The sequence below is a fragment of the Ambystoma mexicanum genome, chromosome 1p (genome assembly GCF_040938575.1).
Source record: "Ambystoma mexicanum isolate Mex_15411 chromosome 1p, UKY_AmexF1_1, whole genome shotgun sequence".
Lineage (NCBI taxonomy): Eukaryota > Metazoa > Chordata > Amphibia > Caudata > Ambystomatidae > Ambystoma > Ambystoma mexicanum.
The window spans coordinates 138,165,294-138,193,180 of NC_090921.1; the positions used below are offsets into that span (position 1 = coordinate 138,165,294).

A 27,887-nucleotide genomic window follows, 5' to 3' on the forward strand; every position below is an offset into this window, starting at 1 on the left:
TATTTAGAAGGCGCTTAATACCCAGAGGTTTCCAAGCATGGACCCAGGGAACGAACCTGTGTTGCTTCGTGTCGTCTTGTTTCCAAGCCGAGCACGTTGCCGCTGAGCTTTTCCTTGACCTACCTAAGCTTCTTTAACTATTTTAGAAGATGTTTTTGTTGCTCCCAATTGCACTTCCCACCCCCTTGCAGCCGCGCACCTTCACTTTCTCATGTACTAATAAGATTATTCTTAGCCTGAACCGTTTCGGCGGGCATGGGAGCTGTACGTGCACCCCAACGCTCTGTAGTCCAACGGATTGTGAATGAGCGGAGATGTAAGATGCCCCTGTCTCATTTTTGTCATCAAACATTTTGCATTTATCCTACATGGGAAATCCAAACAGGTCTACAGACCCTACAGTCAGTTTGATTCTCAGTTACTCTGTAGTCATATTATAATGCAAGCCAGACATGCAGGGATTATTCCAGAGACTAGAGAGCCCCAGGTTTTTCAACATTTGCATCCAGGGAAGGGTGCTTGGTCAATCAGGTGGCTGGTAGAGCGGGCGAGAATACACAGCGACCAGAGGCCCTTTCCCAGCTGGTGCCATTTATTTTTTTATTTTCATGTAACGAGGCAACAGGGAGCCTCTCTCTGTTGTCCCACCAAAACAACCTTTACCCCTTTCCCCACCCCATCCCTCACTCCCCACTTACCTGCTGGACCCAGAGTTTGTACTCCTAGCGCTCTTCCCACCTCCCGGCTGCAGCCATAGAAATGGAAAAGGGACTTTGTCCCCTTTCCTCAGACTTACAGCCCTCTGCCGGGAGTGGACATGGCCTTTAATGGCCCACAGCCTTCGCTGAGGCTCTCGCTTCTCTCGGGCCTAACTGGGCTCGTGCTGGTGGGCTGTTAAAGGCCATATGCACCCCCCAGAGCTGGAGTGAAAGCCATATTCTTTTGACAGAATTTCGAAATGGAGGGGAGCTGCGAGCTATTTAGCGCCTGCTTGTAGCCTAGAAGCCTAGAAGAGCCTGGTTAACTTGACAGCAACAGCAGCCATGAGCTACTTTTGGCTCCCCAGGCCAAAGGATGCCGAATCAACACGCCTATGTGAATATAACTGTGTGCATTTGGGACAATCTAAAAATAAACATTAGGACAAATCTATACTCCATTTAAAGCATAAGAGTTCATAAATAAGGAACAAGTTACTTACCTGTAACTGTTGTTCTCCAGCATGGGTCTGGCATGGATTCACATGCTCATGAATATTCCCCGTCGTCAGGCTGGGAATCCTCGGTAAAGAAAAAACCAGTATCAGTTTCGTTTCTGATCTGTCTTTCGTAGCAATAACCAATCACTGGTCTCTGCGTCATACTGACCACAGCCAATGACTGCCCTCTACCTAAGCACCGCCTCTGGCAGCCATCTTCAGATTTGGAAGCACGTGAAGTGGCAGTATGACCAAGTGAAGAGCCGCAGAGGGGTAGGCGGGAGGGTTCGCATGTGAATCCATGCCAGACCCATGCTGGAGAACAACAGTTACAGGTAAGTAACTTGTTCCTTCTCCAGCATGGGGTCTGGCATGGATTCACATGCTCATGAATAAAGAATACATAGCAGTACACACATGCACAACCACGGGAGGTGGCAAAGGCTCAACATTAAGCATCACATCAACTCAACATTAAGCATCTTACCTCCTCACCAGGCTCACCTCAGGCGAACAGGTTGCGCAGCACTGCTTGGCCGACCCTGGACTCCTCCCTGGAATCCCGGTCGACGCAGTAGAATTTCGTGAAGGTGTGCGTCGACCTCCACGTAGCAGCCCTGCATATGTCCAGCAGGGGCACACCAGATAGGAACGCCGTGGTAGCTGCGATCGCTCTGGTGGAATGGGCTCTCGGACGGCCAGGCAGCGGTCGGTTTGCCAACCGGTGACAGTACATGATACAGCCGGAGAGCCATCTGGAGATGGAAGCCTTCGAGAGAGCCTTCCCCTGATTGACAGGTCCAAAGTTCACAAAGAGTTGTGACGTCTTCCGAAAACCCTTCGTGCGATCCACGTAGAACTTCAGCGCTCTAGCTACATCCAGCGAGTGCAAAGTCCTCTCAGCCGGCGACGAAGGCGACGGGAAGAACACAGGTAACACCAAGGGTTCGTTGAGATGGAAGTCCGACGGTACCTTGGGCATGAAGGAGGGGTGCGTCCTGAGCACTACCCTCGTGTCGTGGAAAGTCAAGTACGGGGCCTTGCAGGAAAGGGCCTGGATCTCACCCACTCGTCGTGCGGAGGTGATGGCCACGAGAAAAGCTGTCTTCCACGATAGAAACTTCAACGGGGCCGAGTGCAGAGGCTCGAACGGAGGTCCCATGAGCTTGGTCAGCACCACGTTGAGCTCCCACGCCGGGGCCGGAGCCTTCACCGGCGGGAACGATCTGAATAGTCCCTTCATGAACTCTTTCACCAGACGATGAGACCACAAGGACGTCCGACCCGTGGTTCTGGTGTATCGGGAGATCGCAGCAAGATGAATCTTGATGGACGCGTGTGCCAGTCCAGCTTTGGCCAGCGTCAGCAGGTACGGCAGTACTTGGGGAGCCGTAATCCGTAGAGGGTTAATCTTCTGTGCGTGGCACCAGACAGAGAACCTCTTCCATTTGTGTCCGTAGCATTTAAGAGTCGAGGACGCCCTGGCCTTTGCAAGAACCTCTCTGCAATCGGCCGGTATGTCGTATCCTCCAAACTCTAGCGCTGCAGGAGCCAGGCCTGCAAGTTCAGCGACTTCGGGTCGTGGTGGAGGATGGCGCCTCCTTCCCTGGAGAGTAGGTCTGCGTCCGCCGGCAGCTTGATCGGCGGGGACGCTGACAAGTCCAGAAGGTCCGGGAACCATATCTGCCTCGGCCACGCAGGTGCGACGAGGATCATCCTGCACCGTGACCTCTTGAGCTGGTTGACGAGCCGGATTAGCAGAGGCAAGGGAGGGAACGCGTAGAGGAACAGGCCCTCCCAGGGGAACGAGAAAGCATCGCCCATGCTCCTCGTCTGGGGAAACCTGCTGGCGAACCTCCGGCACTTGGTGTTCGTCGCCGTCGCGAACAGGTCGATCTGGGGTGTGCCCCACCGTCGGAAGAGGCGATCCACTAGATCCTGCCGTAGTTCCCACTCGTGGCACGAGCGCAGCTCCCTGCTGAGTGAGTCGGCGATGGTGTTTTTTATCCCTGCCAGATGAAACGGCACCAGAAAAATCCCTTGGGCGACGGCCCAATGCCACAGGTCCTGCGCCTCCTTGGACAGCGCTGGGGACCTGGTTCCGCCCTGTTGCCTGATGTAAAACATGGTGGTGGTGTTGTCGGTGAAGATCCTCACCACCTTGCCCTTCAGGGACGGAAGGAAGGACCTGAGGGCCCAAAACACTGCACGGAGCTCCAGGACGTTGATATGCAGGGACTTCTCCGTCGGGAGCCAGAGTCCCCTCGCGTGCAGATTTTCGGTGTGCGCTCCCCACCCTTCCAGGGAGGCATCCGTGGTCACAGTCTCCTGGTGGGCTGGGGTCTGGAAGTCCATGCCCGCCGTCAGATGCGCGCGGGTGCCCCACCACCGTATCGCTCGCCGGAAACTCTCGTCGAGCTTGATCCTTTCCTCGAAGCTGCCCGTCGTCTGGATCCAGCGCGCATCCAGGAATTCTTGCAACGGGCGCATCCGGAGCCTGCACATGGGAATGAGGTAGATGCAGGAAGACATCATCCCGAGGAGGGACTTGATGGATCTCACTTTGGCCGCGTCGGCCACCAGCATCCGTTGCACCTTGCCCAAGATGGTCCTGGTCCTCTCCTCCGACGGGGAGGCCAGAAGGGACACTGTGTCGAGCCTCGCTCCCAGAAACAGTGCGACTTGCGCGGGCACCAGGTGGGATTTGGTGTAGTTCACGGAGAATCCCAGGTCCGTGAGGAGTTGGACGGTCCTTGCCGTGTGGACCACGGCGAGCTCCTTCGTCTTGGCGCGGATGAGCCAGTCGTCCAGGTAGGGGTAGACGTGAATCCCCTCGCGGCGCAGCTGCGCCGCCACCGGTGCGAGGCACTTGGTGAATACCCTGGGTGCCGACCGCAGTCCGAAGGGAAGGGCTTTGAACTGGTAATGCCGCCCTTGGACCACGAACCTGAGGAATTTTCGGTGCCCCTTTAGGATTGGAATGTGGAAGTAGGCATCCTCCAATCCAACGACGACAGGAAGTCTCCTTCCTCCAGTTGACCCAGGACGTGCTGTAAGGTGACCATCCTGAACTTCTGCGCCTTGATGAACTTGTTCAGCCGTCGCAGGTCTAGGATGGGGCGCCATCCTCCCGTCTTCTTCTTCACGAGGAAGTACCGCGAGTAGACTCCGGAGCCCCGAAGCCTCTTTGGGACGAGTTCGATGGCGCCCTTTCTGAGCATCGCCTTTACCTCCAGGAGAAGTTGAGGGACGTGAAGTTCTCTCCTGGCCACGGGGGGGGACGCGCGGGCACCTTCTTTGAAACTCGAGCGCGTGGCCCCGGGCCAGGGCATCCAGCACCCAACGGTCGGTGGAGATGGACTCCCACACGCTGACGAAGCCCGCCAGCCGGCCTCCCACCGGGGTGCTTCGGTGGGGGCCCGACCCCACGGCCGGTTCAATCCTGCTTGGACGCGGCCTTGCCGCCTTGACCTCCTTGGCGACGACGGCGGGGTCCGCTAGACTTGCCTCGTCCTCTGTAGGCCTCTTGCGACGACGAGCGGGCCGCTTGACGGTAGGAAGCGAAACCGCCACCGGAACCTTTGGAGGCGCCCTTGCCTCCGCCGCTCCGAAAGGGCGTCCGTCGTTGCTGCAGGACTCCCAGGGCCCGGGCCGTCTCAGTATCCGCCTTGATGGCCTGGAGGGAATCGTCCACCGTCTTCCCAAACAGGTTGTTCCCGTCGAAGGGCATGTCCAGGACTCTGGTCTGGACGTCCTGCCGAAAATCCGTAGCTTTGAGCCATCCACGACGTCGAAGGCAAACGCCGTTGCCTAGCTGGCGGAACCCCGCGTCGGCGATGTCCGTCGCCACGGTGATGGCGTGGTCCGAAGCCACTTCGCCTTCCTGGAGGATCTCAAGGGCCTCAGCCCTCTTGTCGTCCGGCAGAAAATCCAGCAGGGGAGCCATCTTGTACCAGAGCTCCCTGTCGTAGCGGGCCACGATAGCCAAGGCGTTGGCCGCTTTAATCGTCGTCGCTGCCGACGAGATGACTCTACGTCCCATAGCATCCAATTTCTTTCCCTCGCCGTCCGGCGGGGAAGTCGATGTGGAGGCCGCACCCCCCCCCGCTTTCTTCCTGGCCGCCGCGGAGACGACGGAGTCCGGGGTAGGCTGCGCCCGGAGGCATAGGGGGGCCGTGTCCGGGACCCGGTACTTCTTCTCGTACCGGTCTCTTCTAGCTGGCGTCGTGGAAGGGTTCTTGAGGAGGGAAAGACCCTCATCCCAAATGTCGTCCAACAGAGGCACTGCGAGGACCGTCTTCCTCTTGGCCTCGCGCCGCTGATAAAGGAAGCCTTCCTTTTTCTTCTCCTCGGGGCAGAGTTGAAAAAGCTCGGAAGCCCTGGAGATCATGGAATGGAAGGATCCGATCTCGTCGGGCGGAGAAGCCCTGGTGGGGGGCGACGACGGAAAATCCTCGTCGTATGCCTCGTCGTCCGTACCCGTCGCTGCCGTGTCAGTCCCCGTATCATCCCCTCGGGTGGACGGGGAGGAGGGCTGGACGGGGCGCGACGGTTGAAAAGGAGGTGGAGGATGGATCCTTCTTTTCTTGGCAGGGGGAACACCAGAAGGTCCCGGTTCTGGATCCCCCGACGGGAGAGGTTCCTCCGTCGGTAACGGTAGCCTCGTCCTTATCTCAGTGCATAAGGACTGTATGGCCAACAAAATGGCCGCCGAGTTGTCTCGCGGCGCTGGCAGAGGGGAATCCGACGGGCGAGCAGGGGCCCCGTCGGCATCCTCGACGATGTCGTCGTCGTCGCCTGCGTCGGCACCCATTCCGACGGGCTGGTCTTGTTCCACGCCTAGGCCGTGGCTTAAGACCTCGACCAGCTCTTCTTCTGAGGTTGAGGCCGAATCTACGACGACGCCCTGCCCCCCCTTCTTCTCCACGGAGGTTTTCACGGGGGTCCTATCGATGGGCATAAAAGAAGACTCCCTCCGAGGAGGCAGGGAGATTCTGGGCCCTGAGGTCGCCACCACTGGAGTAGCCTCCACAGGCTGGGCCAGGGCCGCCGCGACCGTTTCGATAGAGGGCTTGGTCGGATGGATCAAGGCCTTCACCACCCTAGGTGCGCTCACCGCCTTGTCCTTGAGGGAGGGGGCACTGCCACGCTCCTCCTCTGCCTTCGAGCTCGACCGGGGCCTCTCCAGGAGCTTCGCCGGGTGCTCGGCCTTCCTCTTACCCGACCCAGAGCGTTGGCTCGTGGTTGATGGTGCCGGGGAGGGTGCGCCCTGCCTGGCGCCCGTAGAGCCCGACCGTTCGGCGCTCCCGGTGCCAGCGGACTCGCGGTGCTTGGCCTTATGTTGGGCCCCCGTCGCCGGGGCGCCCTCAAAGGTCTTAGAAGACCGCTCGGATTTCTTCTTCTTCTCGCCAGACGGGCTCTTACCCTGCAGCCAGTTGGCGAGACGTTGATGACGGTCCTTCATGGTCCGTTCCGACATGTCGCCGCAAAATGCACAGTCCTTCTCCACGTGCGTTTTGTCCTCATGAAGGCAGTAAAGGCAGAAAGAGTGTTCGTCCTCCTTAAAGACGTTCTGCAGCTGGCATCCAGGGCAGACCCTGAACAGCTTTCCGGGCGTCGAGCTTCCCTTCTCCTGGGCCATCTCCGAGACCGGGCCTGAGAAGCTTCTGGAGTCCTCCGAAGCGTAGCTCGACGAAATCTTCACCCTTGAGGGGCACAGATGAATCCGACACGGGTCCCCGTAGATCGGATGTAGTATCGGTGGAGCTTGAGGCTCTTTGACCGAAGAATCGAAGTTTTTGTGAAAAAAGCGCGAAAAAATAGCACTAACGCTCGAGAGCAATAGCACGAGGATCCCAACACATGAACGTGCGGTAAAAATCTGAAGATGGCTGCCAGAGGCGGTGCTTAGGTAGAGGGCAGTCATTGGCTGTGGTCAGTATGACGCAGAGACCAGTGATTGGTTATTGCTACGAAAGACAGATCAGAAACGAAACTGATACTGGTTTTTTCTTTACCGAGGATTCCCAGCCTGACGACGGGGAATATTCATGAGCATGTGAATCCATGCCAGACCCCATGCTGGAGAATTGACTTAATTATATGTTTGCGTTTTATGTGGAAGTTACATTTGCGTAATGCTATGTACTAGCTCGTCGTTCCCAGCTCCTGGTCACTGTTAGGAAAGATTTCCATTATGTGTAATTTTCCCTCCAGTTGTGAACCCCCCCACCAACGTTTTGCTTTTGTCTGACCACCTAGCCTGACTTATACCAGTGGAGCCCAGCCTCCTGCTGTACTCTGCAAGGGCCTTTGCTCATCTTGTTAAGGGAAAACTGACATGCCCTTCAGACTGTCAGTAATGGGAGACTTTGTTTCCCTTAGTCTTTCACCTTGCCATTTCTAGGTAACTTTTTATCAGTGCACAATGTACCATCCAGTAAAGTGCGCTGGGGTCTCTTTTTCATTTATAAGGCCCTAGACACCCTCAAAGGATTTTTGCTGAATGTACAAGTGTGCCCAGGACAGAGCTGGTGGCAGCTGTTACTTTTAAAGCATTTTTGACTCTTTTCAATGGTGCAAACCGTGTTTACAGTGGCCAGTGCCTAAAATGGCCATGCCATGAAGTCCTTTGTTCTGTCATTTGTCTATTTTGTCCTTTTGCCTTCCCCAGGAAATTAATTATTTGGTAATGCAGGCTGCTGGACCGAGGTTTTCCCGGGATTCTGCATGCCTTGTGTGTGTGCGCCCAGAATGTGGGACGGAGCTGTCTAGTTTCAATACACTCCTGGGTGCCAGAATGTCTGGTGTGCTGGGATGACTGGGACCACTGTGATCCATGATTGGTCCATGCCTGGGATGGTTGAATGTGAGAAGATCTTCCATTGGATGCCCTTCGATTTGGCGCAAAGCAAACTATGGCTAAGAGAAGGCACTCTACACCCATTCCAGGTCGATCTTCTGAGTTCTCACCGAACCTAGTAAAGGAGCCAAGTATCATGAACCGAACAAACGGATTTGTGGAACCGCTGGAGACTCGCTGGAAGTTTTGGCACCCTGACCCTGCTGTTGTCCCGTCGGAGCCCCTGTTTTTCATCGATCATAGAAGGCCTGCAAGGGAGCTTTAACCTGTTCGAGTAGTGGGACCAACTACTCTAGGCACCTCCTGCTTAACCTGCAAACAAGCCTCTACGACGTGTTCCTGAACCGCCCAGTTAACTGACCAGCTCGTAGGGGACCTTTACTTTGGAACTGCCGCTGTCTTGAGTTTTGACTTGAGACTGGGAACCGTAAGCTCTTGGTAGGAGGCAATCTCTTGCAGACTTTCGTACACCTAGAATTCCTAGGTCTGGAATTAGGAGAGTCCGCCCGAACCCGAGCCTACGCGGTACCCGTGTCGCCCCGCTGTAGTGACGAGCTTCGTGGGTGCCTTGCTGCTGTGCCCTAAGACGACCTGCACTGGAACTGGCCTGATCCCTTCCCTAGTAGGAGAAAAGGCCACTGTCCTGCCATGGACTGAGGTCCCGGAACGCAGCCCCTGAAAGTCGGAGACAAGCAACTGCAGGGCTCGAAACTGCGAGCGAACTGGACTTGACTGGCGAAGTTTGGTCTGGACTGCGTCGAGGGTCGGTGAGTACTTGCAACAGTTACCGGTGGCCGCTGGCGCATCCATAGACTTTTACTCACAAGTGTCCGCCAAGGGCCACTCACCTTTGTTAGAGTAGCCCAAGCTACCATCCTATTCCCGGAAATCAGTCTGCCCTCTTGTGGAGACCCTCCCCGAATAGTGAAACTCTATTCTCCTTCATCACCTCCCCCCCTTCCTGAGACAATACAGCCCCTTGAAAAGACCCGTTTTGTACTTTAACGCATTACTTTAACGCATGATCGAGCGCTGCCGCGCTAAATGTACTTTTGAGCACAAGGCTCCACACTTGGTAGGGATTGGAGTGCCTATTAGTTAGGGTTTGGGTTGCTGAAGAATTGCCTAAAGTATATTTGCAATGTCTGACCCTCTTCTGTTACAGGTTGCAGATCTATACTTGTTTGAATATTGCTTTAGGACAACAGTTACTGTATATATATTCCCTAGAATAAGGCTGTGTTCGAATCATTACTTTTGATATATACACCTAACAGTAATTTATAGTGTTGTTTGCACTATGTGCTCATTGTGGACTTTCGATCCCACTCTTCCTCCTGAGACCTAGTCTTGAACGCTGCCAATGCTACCTTGATTGGTCTGGCTTGGCCAGAAGGTTACCCTGTTCCAAGAAACTAGGCTGGGCTTCTGAACCTCTGCCCACCAGGTCAGAGTTCAGAAATCCATCTTAACAGTCGCTGGTCAAGTCTGGATACCCAGGAGCTGCTTTTAGCTCCCAAACTCAATATCGAGCCCTGTTTTGATTTAACTAAACAATGAAATTTTTATAGTGTTATGTGCTATTAGTACCCGGCGGAGGAGGTGGCAGCCTCCCAGCCAATAAGGAGGTTCGGAACGGGGGTAATTACCACATGGTTATCCCCGCACTCCGAGCTTCCTCACGGCTGGAGGCAGCCATCTTCCCTCACCAGGGATTCAGGTAAGTGCTCTGCTCCCCTTCCCCTCCATAGACACCCCCCCTTTCTTCTCTCCAATACCTGCTTTTTTTCTCTTCAGGAGCAGATGCGCTGGAAACACTTCTGTCTCCAGCGCGTCTGCTCCCGGTCTGTGACAGGCATGGAAAGGAAGAAGGGACTACACATAGAGCCTTATCTCCTTTTCCATGGCGGCCATTTTGTTCGTTTACTTTTTTAGAATTGTTTTCGATGGCCGCCATAGAAAGGGAAAACAGACTTCGTTTTCCCTTCACCGGCAACCATTTTTCAAACTTTTTTTTTTCTTTTGCGAAACACTGGAGTGTTTCTCAACAGAAAAATAAATCAGTCAGAGGTACTAATAGCAATAATCCCCTTGCAGGAGGTTGGGGGGGGGGGGGTGGTTAGGGATGCACTACAACTTCAGGCAATGCCCCAGGGCCTTTTTTATGGCCCTTGCAACCTGGGACCCGGGGCATTACCTGAGGTGGTAATGCCCCCACCCTTAATCAGGTTTATTGCTTAAATAGAGCTTATTGATAGATGCTCAATGATGGAACTCCATAACTTTAGCCAATATAATAAAGGCTTAGGTTTTGACTACATGGCCTATACCGTATGTATTTATCAATATTAGGATAGTATGATCGCTATTACTACAATTTAGATTACAATTATTAATATTGTTATGATGAATAATTTACATTACTTTCATTAATATTCCCCTTTATGAATGTCCTAATTGTTAACAATATTGCTGTAATATGAATACTAGGAATCCTTCAATCTGCCTTCTACCTTCCTTAACTGAGTTTCACAAAGTCCAGGCGACAGAGTCTGTGAGAAAAGCGAGTACCAGGGGAGACCAGGTGGACAGAGCCAGGGGTCAGCAGAGAGTGCAGGGGAAGGAAGGTCCACGTGCTACGAGAGAGGTGAGGGGCTGGAAGGGCTACAATGGTGCAGGTCCAGCCAGGCTAGTGTGGTGGGAGGGGCCCAAAAGAGCAGGTGTAGGTAGAGCAGTGAAGGGGGAGTCAGGAGTGACCAAGTGCATGGGTAGACTGGATTAGGAGGGCCTGGTGCCATGTACGACTCTGAAGGAACCAGGCAGCCAGTCAAGAAGCAGTCATGGACATTAGCTGGGGCGGGGGAGAGGGAAGGAAGAAGAGAAAAGGAAGGTCTTGAGAAGCTTCCGGAACTTAAGGAGATCCGGCACAAGTCTGAGCGGGACATAGGGGCCATTCCAGGGGAGGCACCTGCGGAGGACAGAGCGATGTAGCCCTCACTCTCTGCTTGGAAAAGCGTCTGATCTGCAGTTAGCACTAGACGACTGAAAGGTTCTAGCGGGAAGGTATTTAGGGAGCGTGAGTTTGATGTAGGAGTCCCAGGCCGCAGAAAGCCTTGTCGATGATGCAGAAGGTCTTGAACTTGATCCTCGAAGCAACCGGTAGCCAGTGGAGATATTTTAGGGCTGGAGAGATGCAGTCCATGGGCTTGAGGCCAAGGACAAGTCTTGCAGTCCTATTCCTGATTAGTTGTAGGGGGAGAAAGTAGGAATTCGGTAGATAAAGAAAGAAGTTGTGCAGTAGTCAAGCTTGGAGAGAACCAGAGCTCTGGAGACATTGGGGGTCATTACGAGTTTGGAGGCAGCCATGGTGGCATTAGCACCATGGCTGCCTACAAACCCGTGTCCGGGTCCGGTCACTCAGAATGGGGATTTACCGGGTCATTCCGACCTTGGAGGACCTGGTAGGTCCCCATTCTGAATACCATTCCCCATTCCCATTTGAGCCCCCATAGGGCTCAATGGGAATGGGGAAGGTGCTAATAATTATTATTATCTCATCTCCAAGGTCCCTTAACGGGTCTCGCTAAGAACGGCTGGTCAGACCGGCTGTTCCTGCTGGGACCCGCTAAGGGACATCGCAATAGGGCAGTAAGGGTTTACCGGCACCGGCATCCTTACTGGTGCCGGTAAACCCTTACCGCCCAACTCGTAATGACCCCCACTAAGTTTCTGGGGAAGGAGATTGTTGTATAATTCCTTCTTTTATGCATATTCTACCAGAATTGTGGTACAGCTTGCGGTTACCTGCGGGGTATGGCACATTTTTTATATACAAATAAATAGTTAATAGTTTAATTATAATCACTTTGAAAATGTTAATCCACAACAACAAAAAGCAATGTGAAATAGTGGCAATGTCGCACCTGCAGTGCCAACACACTCACTTTCGCTAGACGACGAGAAGGTCCAGGGGTGGCGTCCCTCAGGATCCTGATGAGAGAAGCCACAGCCACCCGTGCAAGCATCCTTTGTTCCCTGCGAACGCCTGTAGGGAAAAAAATTAAGAAATGCTCACTTATTCCTCCTACGTACACCTTCCAACAGCTTCTGGGCACTCGGAGCTAGTGATCCTGTACCCCGAGAAGTTGCCAGGGTTCATAAGGTAACTAGGCATCAGTGATCTACCTAGTCTGCCCATGCAGGCGTCATCACCCTGCCCCTCTTGAGTCGAGTTCTGTTCACAATTTGTTGTGTTTCCACTCCAAAAGTACAGCTTTGCCCTCCAAAGTACACCCAGTGCCCGCAAACATGGACAATACAATGCCATGTTAAAATTCTGGTCAGATCCATGAGGCATGCACTAGCAGAATATAAAACGGCACTGCACATGCCATATCGGACCAGTACTCCAGACAGGCTCCATTTTATAGCATGTCTAACCCTTAATTATTTCTATATGGGATAAATTACTCACCGTAATCGTATTTCTGATGCTTGCATCTGCTTAGAATCACATGCTATGCATAGGCCGACATCTAGTGGAAGCTGCAGAGTATTACAGTTGTTTTCGAAATTCGAAAAGGGACATGCCAGTAATATTAAATACTTACCCATGAAGTAATTTAAAACAATAGCAGACAGTATTGGGAGTATGGATAGTGCATGTGACAGCCGAGGCATCAACAGACAACTGAAATGTCTCTGTACGTTTTATCTTTATTTTGGAATAAAACAAGCACAGGGGTTAGGGCTTGACTAGGTGTCACGGAATGGTTGTTAGAAGCTTCCCATTGAATTACACAGGCTTTTCATAGGTCCATGGACCAATGTCTTGCCATCTCGCCCCAAAGCCTGGTCGGCCTTGTCGGCAGAGATGAGTCCCTCGCAGTCTCTGGAATGATAGTGTCCAGCATTTCTTTCTTGGCTTTCTGAGATTGCTGCTGACCCTCCTGGGCACTTCCACATGGTACCTCACCTGGTGCCTTAGGTGATTAGCGTTGTAGGGTGCTAGCTCCCCCTCCAGGTGGCAACAGGAAGATTTCAGTGATGCAACATTCAAGTTGTTGGCTGACAACCTTAGCCCCTTTTACCCCCGTACTGGATCTGGCTTCTGGGGGTTTCTCTCTAGTTGACCCCACTTCCTGCATGCTCTTATTTACTCCTGGAAACGTACTACTTGTCTCTCCATCACATTCTCACGCTCTCCTTCTCGCCTGGGTCCCTCTGGGTGGCACCTGGATGCAGCGGCCACCTTTATGACTATGCTTAAGCACAGTACGAAAGGTTTCCTGATTGAATGTGCCGGCTTTGCAATTTCATTTCTTGGATATCAATTCATGATCCAGGCTTTCAGTGCAAGATAACACAGATTCAGCCCTGTTGGCGTACATGGTCTGAAATGCATTGGCTTTGTGCGATATGAATCGCTTTCCTCGCTGTACATTCATGAAAGGTTACATTTCTGAATCACAAACTCAGTCAGGTTAGGCGGATCATCATTCTCAGCCTTGGCTCCCACACTATGGAACTCACTCCCACCCCACATCCACCTAACTGAGGATTTAACGTCTTTCCGCAAACTGCTGAAAACCTGGCTCTTCCCCTAAAACCATCCCGTACCAAACTAACCCAAACAGACTAACAGCATCTCAATAACTCAATCCAACAAACAACCTGATGCGAGAAATTGAAAGCCAATAACCCCGAATATAAATTAGAATGGCAACCAGAATTAAATGAGTAAAGTAGCTCAAACCAGAGAAGTGGTTAATAAGAGTAAACATACGGAAAGAGTAAAGAGATTTAAACTCCTGAAATGGACATAATGCATGAGGAGTGAACAAAGTGAATTGCGTGGATGAAACAGTTAGAATGGATGAAGCATGTAGAACAGATGAATGCGCCAAGTGGAAGAATGCATGAGTGGAAGAACAGATGACTATATAGTTTGAATGTGTGTGTAAATTGAATGAGAATGTAGATCGGATGAGTGTATAGAATGGATGAACATGTTGAGCGGATGAGTGTGTAGAGCGGCTGGGTGCATGTAGCACGAACGGGTGCGTAAATACAGAGAAGCGAGTAGAACGCAGGAGTGCGTAAAACAGATGAATGTATGTGCAGAATGGATGAGCGTAATCCCGATGAGTATGTAGAAGAGACGAGTATGTAGAGCGGGTCAGTGTGGTTAGCGGATGAGTACGGAAGTGTGGAGAGTGTGTAGATCGCTGGAACAGATGAATGTGCAGACCTGGCGAATGCATAGAGCGGATGAACGTATAGTGCGGATGAGTGTATAGAGCGGACGAGTGTACAGAGCGGACGAGTGTACAGAGCGGATGGGTGTATAGAGCGGATGAGTGTACGGAATGGATGAGTGCACGGAGTGGATGAGTGTACGGAGTGGATGAGTGCACGGAGTGGATGAGTGCACAGAGCGGATGAATGTACAGAGCGGATGAGCGGATGAGTGCATAGAGCGGATGACTGCACAGAGCGGATGAGTGCACAGAGCGGATCGGTGTATAGAGCGGACAAGTGTACACAGTGGATGAGTGTACAGAGTGGATGAAGGTATAGTACAGATGAGTGTAGAGATGAATGGATAGAACAGGATAATACTGTTGAATGCGTGGAAAGCACAAGTGCATAAAGTGGATGAGTGCGAGGAGTGGATGAGCGCGGGGAGCGGACGAGTGCGGGGAGTGGATTGGGGCGAGGAGCGGATGAGCGCAGGGAACGGATTCATAGATGCATAGAATGGATGAGTGCGGGGAGTGGATGAGTGCGGGGAGCACGGGAAGCGGGTGAGTGTGGAGAGCGGGTAAGTGCGGAGAGCGGGTAAGCGCGGGAAGCGGGTGAGCGCGGGAAGCGGATGAGCGCGGGAAGCGGGTTAACATGGGGAGCGGATGAGTGTTGAGAGCGGATGAGGGTGGGGAGCGGATGAATGTGAGGAGCGGATGAGTGTGAGGAGCGGATGAGTGTGGGGAGCGGATGAGTGTGGGGAGCGATGGGTGTGGAGAGCAGATGGGTGTGGAGAGCAGATGGGTGTGGAGAGCGGATGAGTGTCGAGAGCGGATGAGGTTGGAGAGCGGATGAGGGTGGAGAGCGGATGAGGGTGGAGAGCGGATGACGGTGGTGAGCGGATAAGGGTGGAGAGCGGATAAGGGTGGAGAGCGGATAAGGGTGGAGAGCGGATGAGGGTGGAAAGCGGATGAGGACGGAGAGTGGATGAGTGTAGAGAGCGGATGCACGTGGGGAGCTGCTGAGTGCGAAGACCAGGTGAGTGCGGGGAGCAGGTGATTGCGTAGGCCGGGTGAATGCGTAGTTCAGACGAAGGTGTAATGCACGCGAGGGTTAAAGCGGACAAACACCTAGAGCGGATGAGTTACACAGACCAGGTGAGTGCGTAGAACGGATAAGCATGTAAAATGGATGAGTACCGAATGCATACAGAATGCGAGGAGCGGACGGATGTGCAGAGCGGGATGGATGAGCTGAGCAGAAGAATGTGTAGAGTGGAGGACTGCATAGAACAGACTAGTGAGTAGGGCCGGCAAATATGTAGAACATACGAATGCATACGAGCGAATGACTGCATATGAAAAAAGTGGAACGTAGAGGGGACGAGTGCATAGAGGGGACGAGTGCGTAGAGGGGACGAGTGCGTAGAGGGGACTAGTGCATAGAGGGGACGAGGGCGAAGAGGGGACAAGTGCAAAGAGGGGACGAGTGCGTAGGGGGGATGAGTGCATAGAGGGGATGAGTGCATAGAGGAATTGAGTGCGTAGAGAAGATGGGTGCGGACCATATAACCCATCATATCACACAACCACGCTTACTCCTTTACACCACCACTCAGCTAGAACACAGAGATACTATGACACCATTCGGTATAACTGTTCTCATACCAACATCCGCCGCACACTCCACATCATCCTAAGTAAACACTGCTGGTTACACACCCCCCAGCCAGGCATTCTCCTCAGGTCTAACGCAGCCACATCCGGTCTGGATAATTCCTGCCAGAACAAACACATACTCCAGATCTCTCAACCACCACACCTACCCCTAAGAAGCAGCTATTACACGAATACTGCACCAGTTGCACACATACCGGTGCTCACACGCACCTTAACTCTCTCTACTCTCTCTACTGACCTGAACTTCGGTTCCCAAGGGCGTTCAACCTAACAGCGCCTTCAGACCATACCAATGGTATATAAGGTGCTATACAAATGCAAAATAACAAATAACAATAATAATAATCATCTCCGAATACATGTCATATTTTTCTGAACATATGATAAGGATATTATTTAGCATGTATTACTGGGCTGTTAGACCCAGCAGTTAGCACACAGTACCTGGAGTGCTTTCACTGTACAATACTGAGTTTAGATGTTTTCTTTTTTTGTATTTTTAAAGTGCTCACACAGCCCGGGGTCATCGAAGCGCTCTTACAGGACTATGGGCCTCATTACGACCCTAGCGGAACGGATTAAACGGCGCCGTAAAAGGCTGCAGCGCCGTTCAACCCGTTCTGCCACATTACGAGGTCCCCTCGTGGGACACGTTAAGCACGCCTGGGAAAACCAGGCGTGCATACCGGGTCCCGCGAGGGGAAGAGGGAGCAAACAACGGGCCATCTCGTAATGGCTCGTTGTTTACTCCCTCTCCCATTCCCATTCAGCCCTATGGGGGCTGAAATGGGAATGGGGATGAACCGTGTCCGTGTCCTCGAGTGAGGAATTACCGGGCCATCCAAACTCGGAATGGTCCGGTAAGTCCTCATTCCGAGGACACGGACACGGACACGGACACGGATGCGGTTTTGCCGGCAGCCATGCCGCCAATAGCGGCATGGCTACCGGCATACCTCGTAATGAGGCCCTATGTCTTAGTTGCGTGTTTATAACGCGCTTAATACCCAGAGGTTTCTAAGCGCGGACCCGGGGATCGAACCTTTGTGGCTTCGTGCCCTCTTGTTTCCAAGTCGAGGCGAGCATGTTGCCGCTGAGCTACCCTCCCGGGACTAATACCCAGGTGCCAGGGTCATTATTCACTTCAGTGCCCTCTATCACTTTTGAATTGAATGAAATGACATTTTGAACATTGGTAGTGTTGTTGAAAGGGAATATCCACTGTGTCTCTTATACGGCAGACAAGAGCAGCCAAGGATCAGAGGGGCAATTGATCAAAGCAGCCAAAGACCAGAGGGGCAAGTGATCAAAGCAGCCAAAGACCAGAGGGGAAAGTGATCAAAGCATCCAAAGACCACAGGCGCAACGGAGCAGAGCAGCCAAGGAGCAGAGGAAAGTACCTCACCAGAGCAGCCAAGGACCCGAGGTACAACAGACCCTAGCAGCAAAGTATCAGAGGAGAGCAACTCACAAGAGCAGCCAAGGACCATAAGGGCAATGTACCAGAGCAGCCAAGGACCAGAGGAGAGCAACTCACCAGAGCAGCAAAGGATTAGAGGAGAGCAACTCACCAGAGCAGCCAAGGACCATAGGGGCAATGAACCAGAGCAGCCAAGGACCAGAGGAGAGTAACTCACCAGAGCAGCAAAGGGTCAGAGGAGAGCAACTCACCAGAGCAGCCAAGGACCATAGGAGCAATGAACCAGAGCAGCCAAGGACCTGAGGAGAGCAACTCACCACAGCAGCCAAGGACCAGAGGAGAGCAACTCACCAGAGCAGCCAAGGACCATAGGGGCAATGAACCAGAGCAGCCAAGGACCAGAGGAGAACAACTCACCATAGCAGCAAAGGATCAGAGGAGAGCAACTCACCAGAGCAGCCAAGGACCATAGGGGGAATGAACCAGAGCAGCTAAGGACCAGAGGAGAGTAACTCACCAGTGCAGTCAAGGATCAGAGGAAAGTACCTCAACAGAGCAGCCAAGGACCAAGGGGCAATGAACCAGAGCAGCCAAGGACCAGAGGAGAGTAACTCACCAGAGCAGCCAAGGACCATAGGGGCAATGAACCAGAGCAGCCAAGGACCAGAGGAGAGCAATACACCAGAGCAGCAAAGGATCAGGGGGGAGACAGTCCACGGCAGCCAAGGGCCAGACCAGATCAGTCAAAGACCAGAGGGGCAGGTGATCAAAGCAGCCAAGGACCAGAGGGGCGACAGAGCAGAGCAGCCAAGGACCAGACCAGATCAGAGCAGCCAAAGACCAGAGGGGCAAGTGATCAAAGCAGCCAAAGACCACAGGGGCAACGGAGCAGAGCAGCCAAGGACCAGACCAGATCAGAGCAGCCAAAGACCAGAGGGGCAAGTGATCAAAGCAGCCAAAGACCAGAGGGGAAACGGAGCAGAGCAGCCAGAGCAGAGGAACTCTTCAGGGAGTCATGGACCAAAGGAGCATCGCACAAGGGATTAGGTGTTGCCAGGTGACTCCATGTGATGGGGTTCACCCGAGTGCATTCACCATTCACGGGCTTTGCTTTTACCTTAGATTGTCACATGTGCCTTTTATTCCATGGAAGGGACTGCTGCCAGATGAGTACTGGCAACTACCAAGTATATGGAGTTTAGAGTACGACTATTGGGTTGCCCAAACTATTGCATTTCTGTTTTGCTCAATTACTGCTATCTAAATCGAAGAGAATGCAGTAATGATATCAAATGAACATTAAAGCATCCACCTGTATTAGCTGGATTGAGTTCCTGTACTATGCATGTAGTAGGAACATGTCATTTTCACCTACCTGCTGGCCCTGTTCTAATATAATGCCAATAACAATCTGTCCACTATTTTTGTAACTGTGTGTTTAAGTGTAAATGAAGACTCACAGATAACACTAAAAACGCATTCTAAATGTTAGACACACAGTATGCAGGTTACTTTGCATGCATGCCTCGGGCAAGATTTCCATTTAGTGCTGTAATGCTTGGATGTATCTGTTGGGGATGAATCTAGTGCCATGTTTTAGGATTCCAGGCTCTGCCTCGTCAGGCCCCAATGCAACAATAGCCAATGAAGCTTGCAAACCAAAGGTCAAGGGTGTCCTTCCCTGCTCCTCCCTCCGCCGCCATCCCACTCCCTCCTTTCTGGATGCAGACACACACAGGCACTGCATCCGAGGAAAAGAAGTCTGTCTGGAATGTTCTGTTAGGTAGGTCATAGACAGAGCGTAACCCTCCACTAAACAGGCCATAGACATAGCAGAATCCTTCCTAGATGGCCCCTAGACTAGAGAGACACACCTCACAAGATGGGCCCTAGACAGAGCACAATCCTTCCTAGACCGCACCTAGACTAGAGAGACACATCTCACTAGACAGGCCCTAGTCTAGAGGGAGATACCTCACTAGATGGGCAGAGCACAACCCTTCCTAGACCGCCCCTAGATTAGACCCAAACACCTCACTAGACAGGCCCTAGACAGAGCAAAATCCTTCCTAGACCGCCCCTGGACTAGAGAGACACACCTCACTAGACATGCCCTAGACATAGCAGGATCCTTCCTAGACCGCCCCTAGATTAGAGAGACACATCTCACTAGACAGGCCCAAGACAGAGCAAAATCCTTCCTAGACCGCCCCTAGACTAGAGACACACCTCTCTAGACAGGCCCTAGTCTAGAGGGAAACACCTCACTAGATGGGCAGAGCACAATCCTTCCTAGACCGCCCCTAGATTAGACCCAAACACCTCACTAGACAGGCCCTAGACAGAGCAAAATCCTTCCTAGACCGCCCCTAGACTAGAGAGACACACCTCACTAGACATGCCCTAGACATAGCAGAATCCTTCCTAGACCGCCCCTAGACTAGAGAGACACATCTCACTAGACAGGCCCAAGACAGAGCAAAATCCTTCCTAGACCACCCCTAGACTAGAGACACACCTCACTAGACATGCCCTAGACATGGTAGAATCCTTCCTAGATGGCCCCTAGACTAGAGCGAGACACCTCACTAGATGGTCCCTAGACAGAGCACAATCCTTCCTAGACCGCACCTAGACTAGAGAGACACATATCACTAGACAGGCCCTAGTCTAGAGTGAGACCTCACTAGATGGGCAGAGCACAATCCTTCCTAGACCGCCCCTAGATTAGACCCAAACACCTCACTAGACAGGCCCTAGACAGAGCAAAATCCTTCCTAGACCGCCCCTAGACTAGAGAGACACACCTCACTAGACATGCCCTAGACATAGCAGAATCCTTCCTAGCCCGCCCCTAGACTAGAGAGACACACCTCACTAGATGGGCCCTAGACAGAGCACAATCCTTCCAAGACCGCCCCTAGACTAGAGAGACACACCTCAATAGACATGCCCTAGACATAGCAGAATCCTTCCTAGATGGCCCCTAGACTAGAGCAAGACACCTCACTAGATGGGCCCTAGACAGAGCACAATCCTTCCTAGACCGCCCCTAAACTAGACAGACACATCTCACTAGACATGCCCTAGACATAGCCGAATCCTTCCTACATTTCCTAGACTAGAGCGAGACACCTCACTAGATGGTCCCTAGACAGAGCACAATCCTTCCTAGGCCGGACCTAGACTAGAGAAACACCTCACTAGACGGGCCCTAGACTAGAGTGAAACACCTCACTAGATGGTCCCTAGACAGAGCACAATCCTTCCTATACCGCCCCTAGACTAGAGAGACACACCTCACTAGACAGGCCCTAGACTAGAGCAAGACACCTCACTAGATGGGCCCTAGACAGAATCACAATCCTTCCTAGACCACCCCTAGACTAGAGAGACACACCTCTCTAGATGGGCCCTAGACAGACCACAATCCTTCCTAGACCGCCCCTAGACTAGAGAGACACACCTCACTAGGTGATCCCTAGACAGAGCACAATCCTTCCTAGACCGCACCTAGACTAGAGAGACACACCTCACTAGACAGGCCCTAGACTAGAGCGAGACACCTCACTAGATGGGCCCTAGACAGAATCACAATCCTTCCTAGACCGCCCCTAGACTAGAGAGACACACCTCACTAGATGGGCCCTAGACAGAGCGCAATCGTTCCTAGACTGCCCCTAGACTAGAGGGACACACCTCACTAGATGGGCCCTAGACAGAGCACAATCCTTCCTAGATTGCCCCTAGACTAGAGCCAAACACCTCACTAGATGGGCCCTAGACAGAGCACAATCCTTCCTAGACCGCCCCTAGACTAGAGAGACACATCTCACTAGACATGCCCTAGACAGAGCACAATCCTTCCTAGACTGCCCCTAGACTAGAGAGACACACCTCACTAGACATGCCCTAGACATAGCAGAACCCTTCCTAGATGGCCCCTAGACTAGAGCCAAACACCTCACTAGATGGGCCCTAGACAGAGCACAATCCTTCCTAGAACGCCCCTAGACTAGAGAGACACACCTCACTAGACGTGCCCTAGACAGAGCACAATCCTTCCTAGACCGCCCCTAGACTAGAGAGACACATCTCACTAGACAGGCCCTAGTCTAGAGGGAGATACCTCACTAGATGGGCAGAGCACAACCCTTCCTAGACCGCCCCTAGATTAGACCCAAACACCTCACTAGACAGGCCCTAGACAGAGCAAAATCCTTCCTAGACCGCCCCTAGACTAGAGAGACACACCTCACTAGACATGCCCTAGACATAGCAGGATCCTTCCTAGACCGCCCCTAGACTAGAGAGACACATCTCACTAGACAGGCCCAAGACAGAGCAAAATCCTTCCTAGACCGCCCCTAGACTAGAGACACACCTCTCTAGACAGGCCCTAGTCTAGAGGGAAACACCTCACTAGATGGGCAGAGCACAATCCTTCCTAGACCGCCCCTAGATTAGACCCAAACACCTCACTAGACAGGCCCTAGACAGAGCAAAATCCTTCCTAGACCGCCCCTAGACTAGAGAGACACACCTCACTAGACATGCCCTAGACATAGCAGAATCCTTCCTAGACCGCCCCTAGACTAGAGAGACACATCTCACTAGACAGGCCCAAGACAGAGCAAAATCCTTCCTAGACCGCCCCTAGACTAGAGACACACCTCACTAGACATGCCCTAGACATGGTAGAATCCTTCCTAGATGGCCCCTAGACTAGAGCGAGACACCTCACTAGATGGTCCCTAGACAGAGCACAATCCTTCCTAGACCGCACCTAGACTAGAGAGACACATATCACTAGACAGGCCCTAGTCTAGAGTGAGACCTCACTAGATGGGCAGAGCACAATCCTTCCTAGACCGCCCCTAGACTAGACCCAAACACCTCACTAGACAGGCCCTAGACAGAGCAAAATCCTTCCTAGACCGCCCCTAGACTAGAGAGACACACCTCACTAGACATGCCCTAGACATAGCAGAATCCTTCCTAGCCCGCCCCTAGACTAGAGAGACACACCTCACTAGATGGGCCCTAGACAGAGCACAATCCTTCCAAGACCGCCCCTAGACTAGAGAGACACACCTCAATAGACATGCCCTAGACATAGCAGAATCCTTCCTAGATGGCCCCTAGACTAGAGCAAGACACCTCACTAGATGGGCCCTAGACAGAGCACAATCCTTCCTAGACCGCCCCTAAACTAGACAGACACATCTCACTAGACATGCCCTAGACATAGCCGAATCCTTCCTACATTTCCTAGACTAGAGCGAGACACCTCACTAGATGGTCCCTAGACAGAGCACAATCCTTCCTAGGCCGGACCTAGACTAGAGAAACACCTCACTAGACGGGCCCTAGACTAGAGTGAAACACCTCACTAGATGGTCCCTAGACAGAGCACAATCCTTCCTATACCGCCCCTAGACTAGAGAGACACACCTCACTAGACAGGCCCTAGACTAGAGCAAGACACCTCACTAGATGGGCCCTAGACAGAATCACAATCCTTCCTAGACCACCCCTAGACTAGAGAGACACACCTCTCTAGATGGGCCCTAGACAGACCACAATCCTTCCTAGACCGCCCCTAGACTAGAGAGACACACCTCACTAGGTGATCCCTAGACAGAGCACAATCCTTCCTAGACCGCACCTAGACTAGAGAGACACACCTCACTAGACAGGCCCTAGACTAGAGCGAGACACCTCACTAGATGGGCCCTAGACAGAATCACAATCCTTCCTAGACCGCCCCTAGACTAGAGAGACACACCTCACTAGATGGGCCCTAGACAGAGCGCAATCGTTCCTAGACTGCCCCTAGACTAGAGGGACACACCTCACTAGATGGGCCCTAGACAGAGCACAATCCTTCCTAGATTGCCCCTAGACTAGAGCCAAACACCTCACTAGATGGGCCCTAGACAGAGCACAATCCTTCCTAGACCGCCCCTAGACTAGAGAGACACACCTCACTAGACATGCCCTAGACAGAGCACAATCCTTCCTAGACTGCCCCTAGACTAGAGAGACACACCTCACTAGACATGCCCTAGACATAGCAGAACCCTTCCTAGATGGCCCCTAGACTAGAACCAAACACCTCACTAGATGGGCCCTAGACAGAGCACAATCCTTCCTAGAACGCCCCTAGACTAGGGAGACACACCTCACTAGATGTGCCCTAGACAGAGCACAATCCTTCCTAGACCGCCCCTAGACTAGAGAGACACACCTCACTAGACATGCCCTAGACATAGCAGAACCCTTCCTAGATGGCCCCTAGACTAGAGCCAAACACCTCACTAGATGGGCCCTAGACAGAGCACAATCCTTCCTAGAACGCCCCTAGACTAGAGAGACACACCTCACTAGACAGGCCCTAGACTAGAGTGAGACACCTCACTAGATGGGTCCTAGACAGAGCACAATCCTTCCTAGACAGCCCCTAGACTAGAGAGAGAGAGACAGGCCCTAGACTAGAGTGAGACGTCTCACTTGATGGGTCCTAGACAGAGCACAATCCTTCCTAGACAGCCCCCAGACTATAGTGAGACGTCTCACTAGATGGGTCCTAGACAGAGCACAATCCTTCCTAGACAGCCCCCAGACTAGAGAGAGAGAGACAGGCTCTAGACTAGAGCGAGACAACACACTAAATGGGCCCTAGAGAGAGCACAATGATATGATATGGTATGGCATTTATAATGTGTCTGTACACAGGTGTCCTTCCTAGACAGGCCCCTACACTAGAGTGAGGCACCTCACTAGAAAGACCCTAGACCGAGCACACACTTTCCTAGACAGGCCCCAGACTGAGCACAGTTATTCCTATACATACCCTAGACTAGAGGGAGACACTTCACTAGACAGGCCCTAGACTAGAGTGAGACATCACACTAGATGGGTCCTTGACTAGAGTGAGACACCACACCATATGGGCCCTAGACCCAGCACAATCCTTCCTTGACTAGAGTGAGACATCTCACTAGATGGGCCCTAGAAAGAGCATAACCCTTCACTAGACAGAGCCTAGATCAAGAACAGTCCTTCCTAGACAGACCATAGACTAACGAGATACTTCACTAGACGGAAGCAGAACATAACCCTTCACTAGACGGGCCCTAGATCAAGCACAGTCCTTCCTAGACAGACCCTAGAGTAACGAGATACTTCACTAGATGGGCCCCAAGCAGAACATAACCCTTCACTAGACGTTCCCTAGATCAAGCACAGTCCTTCCTAGACAGGCCCTAGACTAACGAGACACTTCACTAGATGGGTCCCAAGCAGAACATAACCCTTCACTAGACACTGCACTAGATGCACCCTGGCAGATCATGCCTGGTGCTCCTAGTGTAACAGCTAGGCCTTGCTATAACATGTCACTATCCAGGACTGCAGTGCTTCCTCACTAGACAAGACAGAACCTCACTGCAGGCCTTTGAATATGGGGCGTCACTTAGCCTGGTGGCCCCTGGACAGGGCCAGTGCTTTAAATATGGAAAAAAGAAGTGCTGTTACACGCCCATCTAGGCTTTAAGTGGTCTGGGGCTGAGAGCCGACAAGGCCCACAAATCTCCCACCCCGTTCATCTTACTAGTCTCCCCACCCAGCTGGGAAGTTCTCTGACTCACTTCCTATGGGTGCCTTGCTCTTTGTGTCTCACTATTTGAATCCCTTTCTATTTGTCTCTCTCCCCACTCTCCCCTCACCCAAACCATGTTTCGTACTCTTCATTCTTTGTGTGCGCCCTTTTCTTTCTGAGTTTGGGCCTTGGGAGCATGACGCGTCAGTCATTGATTTTAACCAAAAGCTCTGTAAAATGTAGTCTTAAATCACTCTAATATGGCCACATCTCAAATACTGTCCTCAATCACAGACTGGTTTTGCCCTGTTTTGCCACCAGTCTTGTGATGTGCAAAAGTTAGCGGGCATTGAGGGAAAGGAGGGCCAGAAGGACGACTAATACTTAAGCAATAACTTTGAACCATGGGTGAGTGTGGGTGCTCAAAGGAAGAGGCCACCTATACACTCACAATCCTCACCGAACCCTGCTGAGGGGCACAGGGTGGCAGCCTCAATGACACAACGTGTAGGTGGGTGCATAACTTGGCCTCGAATCTCATCATAACAGGTTTCTCTGCAGCTTTTTCTGAGGGCAACATACCAGATTTACTCTAGTGGTGGAAAGGGGGTCATGTTCATCCCTCCAATTGTGGGGAGAAGGTCACTCACTCCAACACTTGGATGCTGCCAGTCCCCCCCATGCCATAGTGATCGGTTGCAGCATTAAGCACAAATGCATGGAAACGTAGATGAACCTGGGGTTCAGACCCCCGCCCCCCTTCCCAGTGCCTTAAATGGAAGTGGGGAAAAAGTGCATCTACTCACCAGTCCAGGTTTAAGTGGGTGGGGCCTCAGCTCATCGTCCTAGCCACCCCACTTCTGACCTCACAGTCAGTGTCCCCGACGGTTGGTGTAGTTCTCCGTTTTACTTTCTGCGTGTGCCTAAATGTTGCCTCTTCCGGGCCCTCTTTGTGCCCCCTTCTAGTCCTTCTCGGCCCCTTCCCCCGTGCCGCCATTGCCTGCACCTGCGTGCACGGCGCCAGACACATGTACACCTGGTAGTGGGCCAAACACATTGAGAATTGCAGAACTATGGTGCGTAATGACAGCATTGGGCCATGCCAGGTAACCCTTCTAGTCCTCTGTTGATGTTGAGAAGCTGGGCAGAGCCACTGTTGGCTGTAACAGGGGGCAGAACAGCACGCTGGAGGCGGTGAAAGACATGATGTGCACACAGCATGGCAATACTTCAAACACACAGAACCTAATGCAGCCTGACAATACGACTAAGGGATCTCAAGAAGTTGCCATGACAACCTTCACAGGTTGCCCAGGTTAGGTCGCAGGTTCGAATCCCGGCAAGGCCAACTCAGCCTTTCATCCTTCCGAGGTCCATAAATGAGTACCAATTTCGGTTGGGTGATGTTGTATGTAAATATGTTCTCTGTAAAGTGCTTTGGGTTAAGGCGCTATGTAAATAACACATTATTATCATTATCACTCTATGAAGACATCCTGTAGGGGCAGGGTGGCGCATACATCAAACTTGAGATGTTTGATTAGATAAGGTTGTCAGACAGGTGGCATGCCTTCATAGTGTAATGGAAGTACTGGGACGAGGTAGAGCAGGACTAGGACTAATGAAGATTACTGGGAAATAATCAGGGACCCAGCTGACTGGTAAAACCTCTGCCAGACTCCATCCTGCTTAGAATTCGTTATTATTATAGCATGGTGTGCGGTGGTAGTGAGCACTAAAAGTTACAAACAAACAAAATGCAAAGACAATTACGCTCAAGTTTCGGCACTATATTAATTGCCTGACACGTGGGTAGCGTTTCACTTCTGGGCTTACAAGCAGGTTTCAAAATAAAGCATGTTTTTACTTACAAACACAATAGCAGAATGTGTGTGTTTCTGCCACACACACTGCGAATCAGGTTAATTGAACACATAGCAAACCATACACTCTCCAATCAAAACGTCTGTTCAGGAGAAGACGTGCTTGTGGTATGGGGATGAACGCACCTAAAAGTGCATGGAGTGCAAGTGTTTGAAAATCGGCCAATCGTGGGATGATGCCCTGCCTGTGGAGTATTAAGCACGTGACAGGAATGTAAAGAAACAAAGCACACGACGAGCATGGCATTGCCCAGCCCTTACAAGCATCAGCTGCTCAAAATGAACCCAGAAAGCAAACCCACGAGCCTGTCTATAACAAGGAGACATCGATGAGTATGTCTGTAAAGAACCTGCCCAGGCTGCGCGCGGGAGCTGTGCTAGAATGGGCTGCAGCCGCGCCACTTCTAGAGAATATGCCAAGTGCGGCCAGAGGGCCATAAAGAGGTGAGAAGGGGCCAGGGGCACGGCAGGAGGCCACCCCATGGTGCCCAGGCCGGTACTGCCTTTGGTGTCCTATCAATGTTAAGGCAGGCATTGGGGAGTCAGCTTGGGGGGTGGGGGAGGTGCAGGGATGAAAGGAGCCATGCATGGATGCCAGCCACACTGGGGGAGCAACCCCAACGTGTATTGTATTTGGTTATTTATATAGCACTCTTGCCCCATTTGTATGGCTTCGATGCGCTAGTCCCAGTAGAGAGACTGGCGTGGACAGCACTTTAAACAGCTAGTCCTTGGCAAGGACTCCTTGCTATAACATTTCGCTATCCAGGACCACATCCCTAGACCAGACATTTGAACCATAGCTACGGGCCCGTGAGTGCAGGAGGCCCCCAAGACAGCTAGGCCTGGTCCCATGTCGCTGCCCAGGGCATGCGCAGAGCACGGCTACTGCACACATAAGCGCCAGGATGCCTTTTTGGTGGACGTAGGCACGTAGCACTTTAAACATTCAGGTAGCATAGCAGGTTACAGAATACGGCTCGCCCCACCCCCTGCAGA

At 52.2% G+C, this 27,887-nt stretch overlaps 1 protein-coding gene across 1 annotated transcript in view; it reads right to left on the minus strand.

Annotated features, from left to right (window-relative positions):
• SAP25 (Sin3A associated protein 25) overlaps positions 1-27,887 on the minus strand; it is a 65,217-nt gene that overhangs the window by 36,482 nt on the left and 848 nt on the right. The window contains exon 2 of the mRNA XM_069645059.1: positions 12,005-12,105. Within this exon, the coding sequence (XP_069501160.1) occupies positions 12,005-12,105 (101 nt within the window). The remainder of the gene's footprint in view (positions 1-12,004; positions 12,106-27,887) is intronic.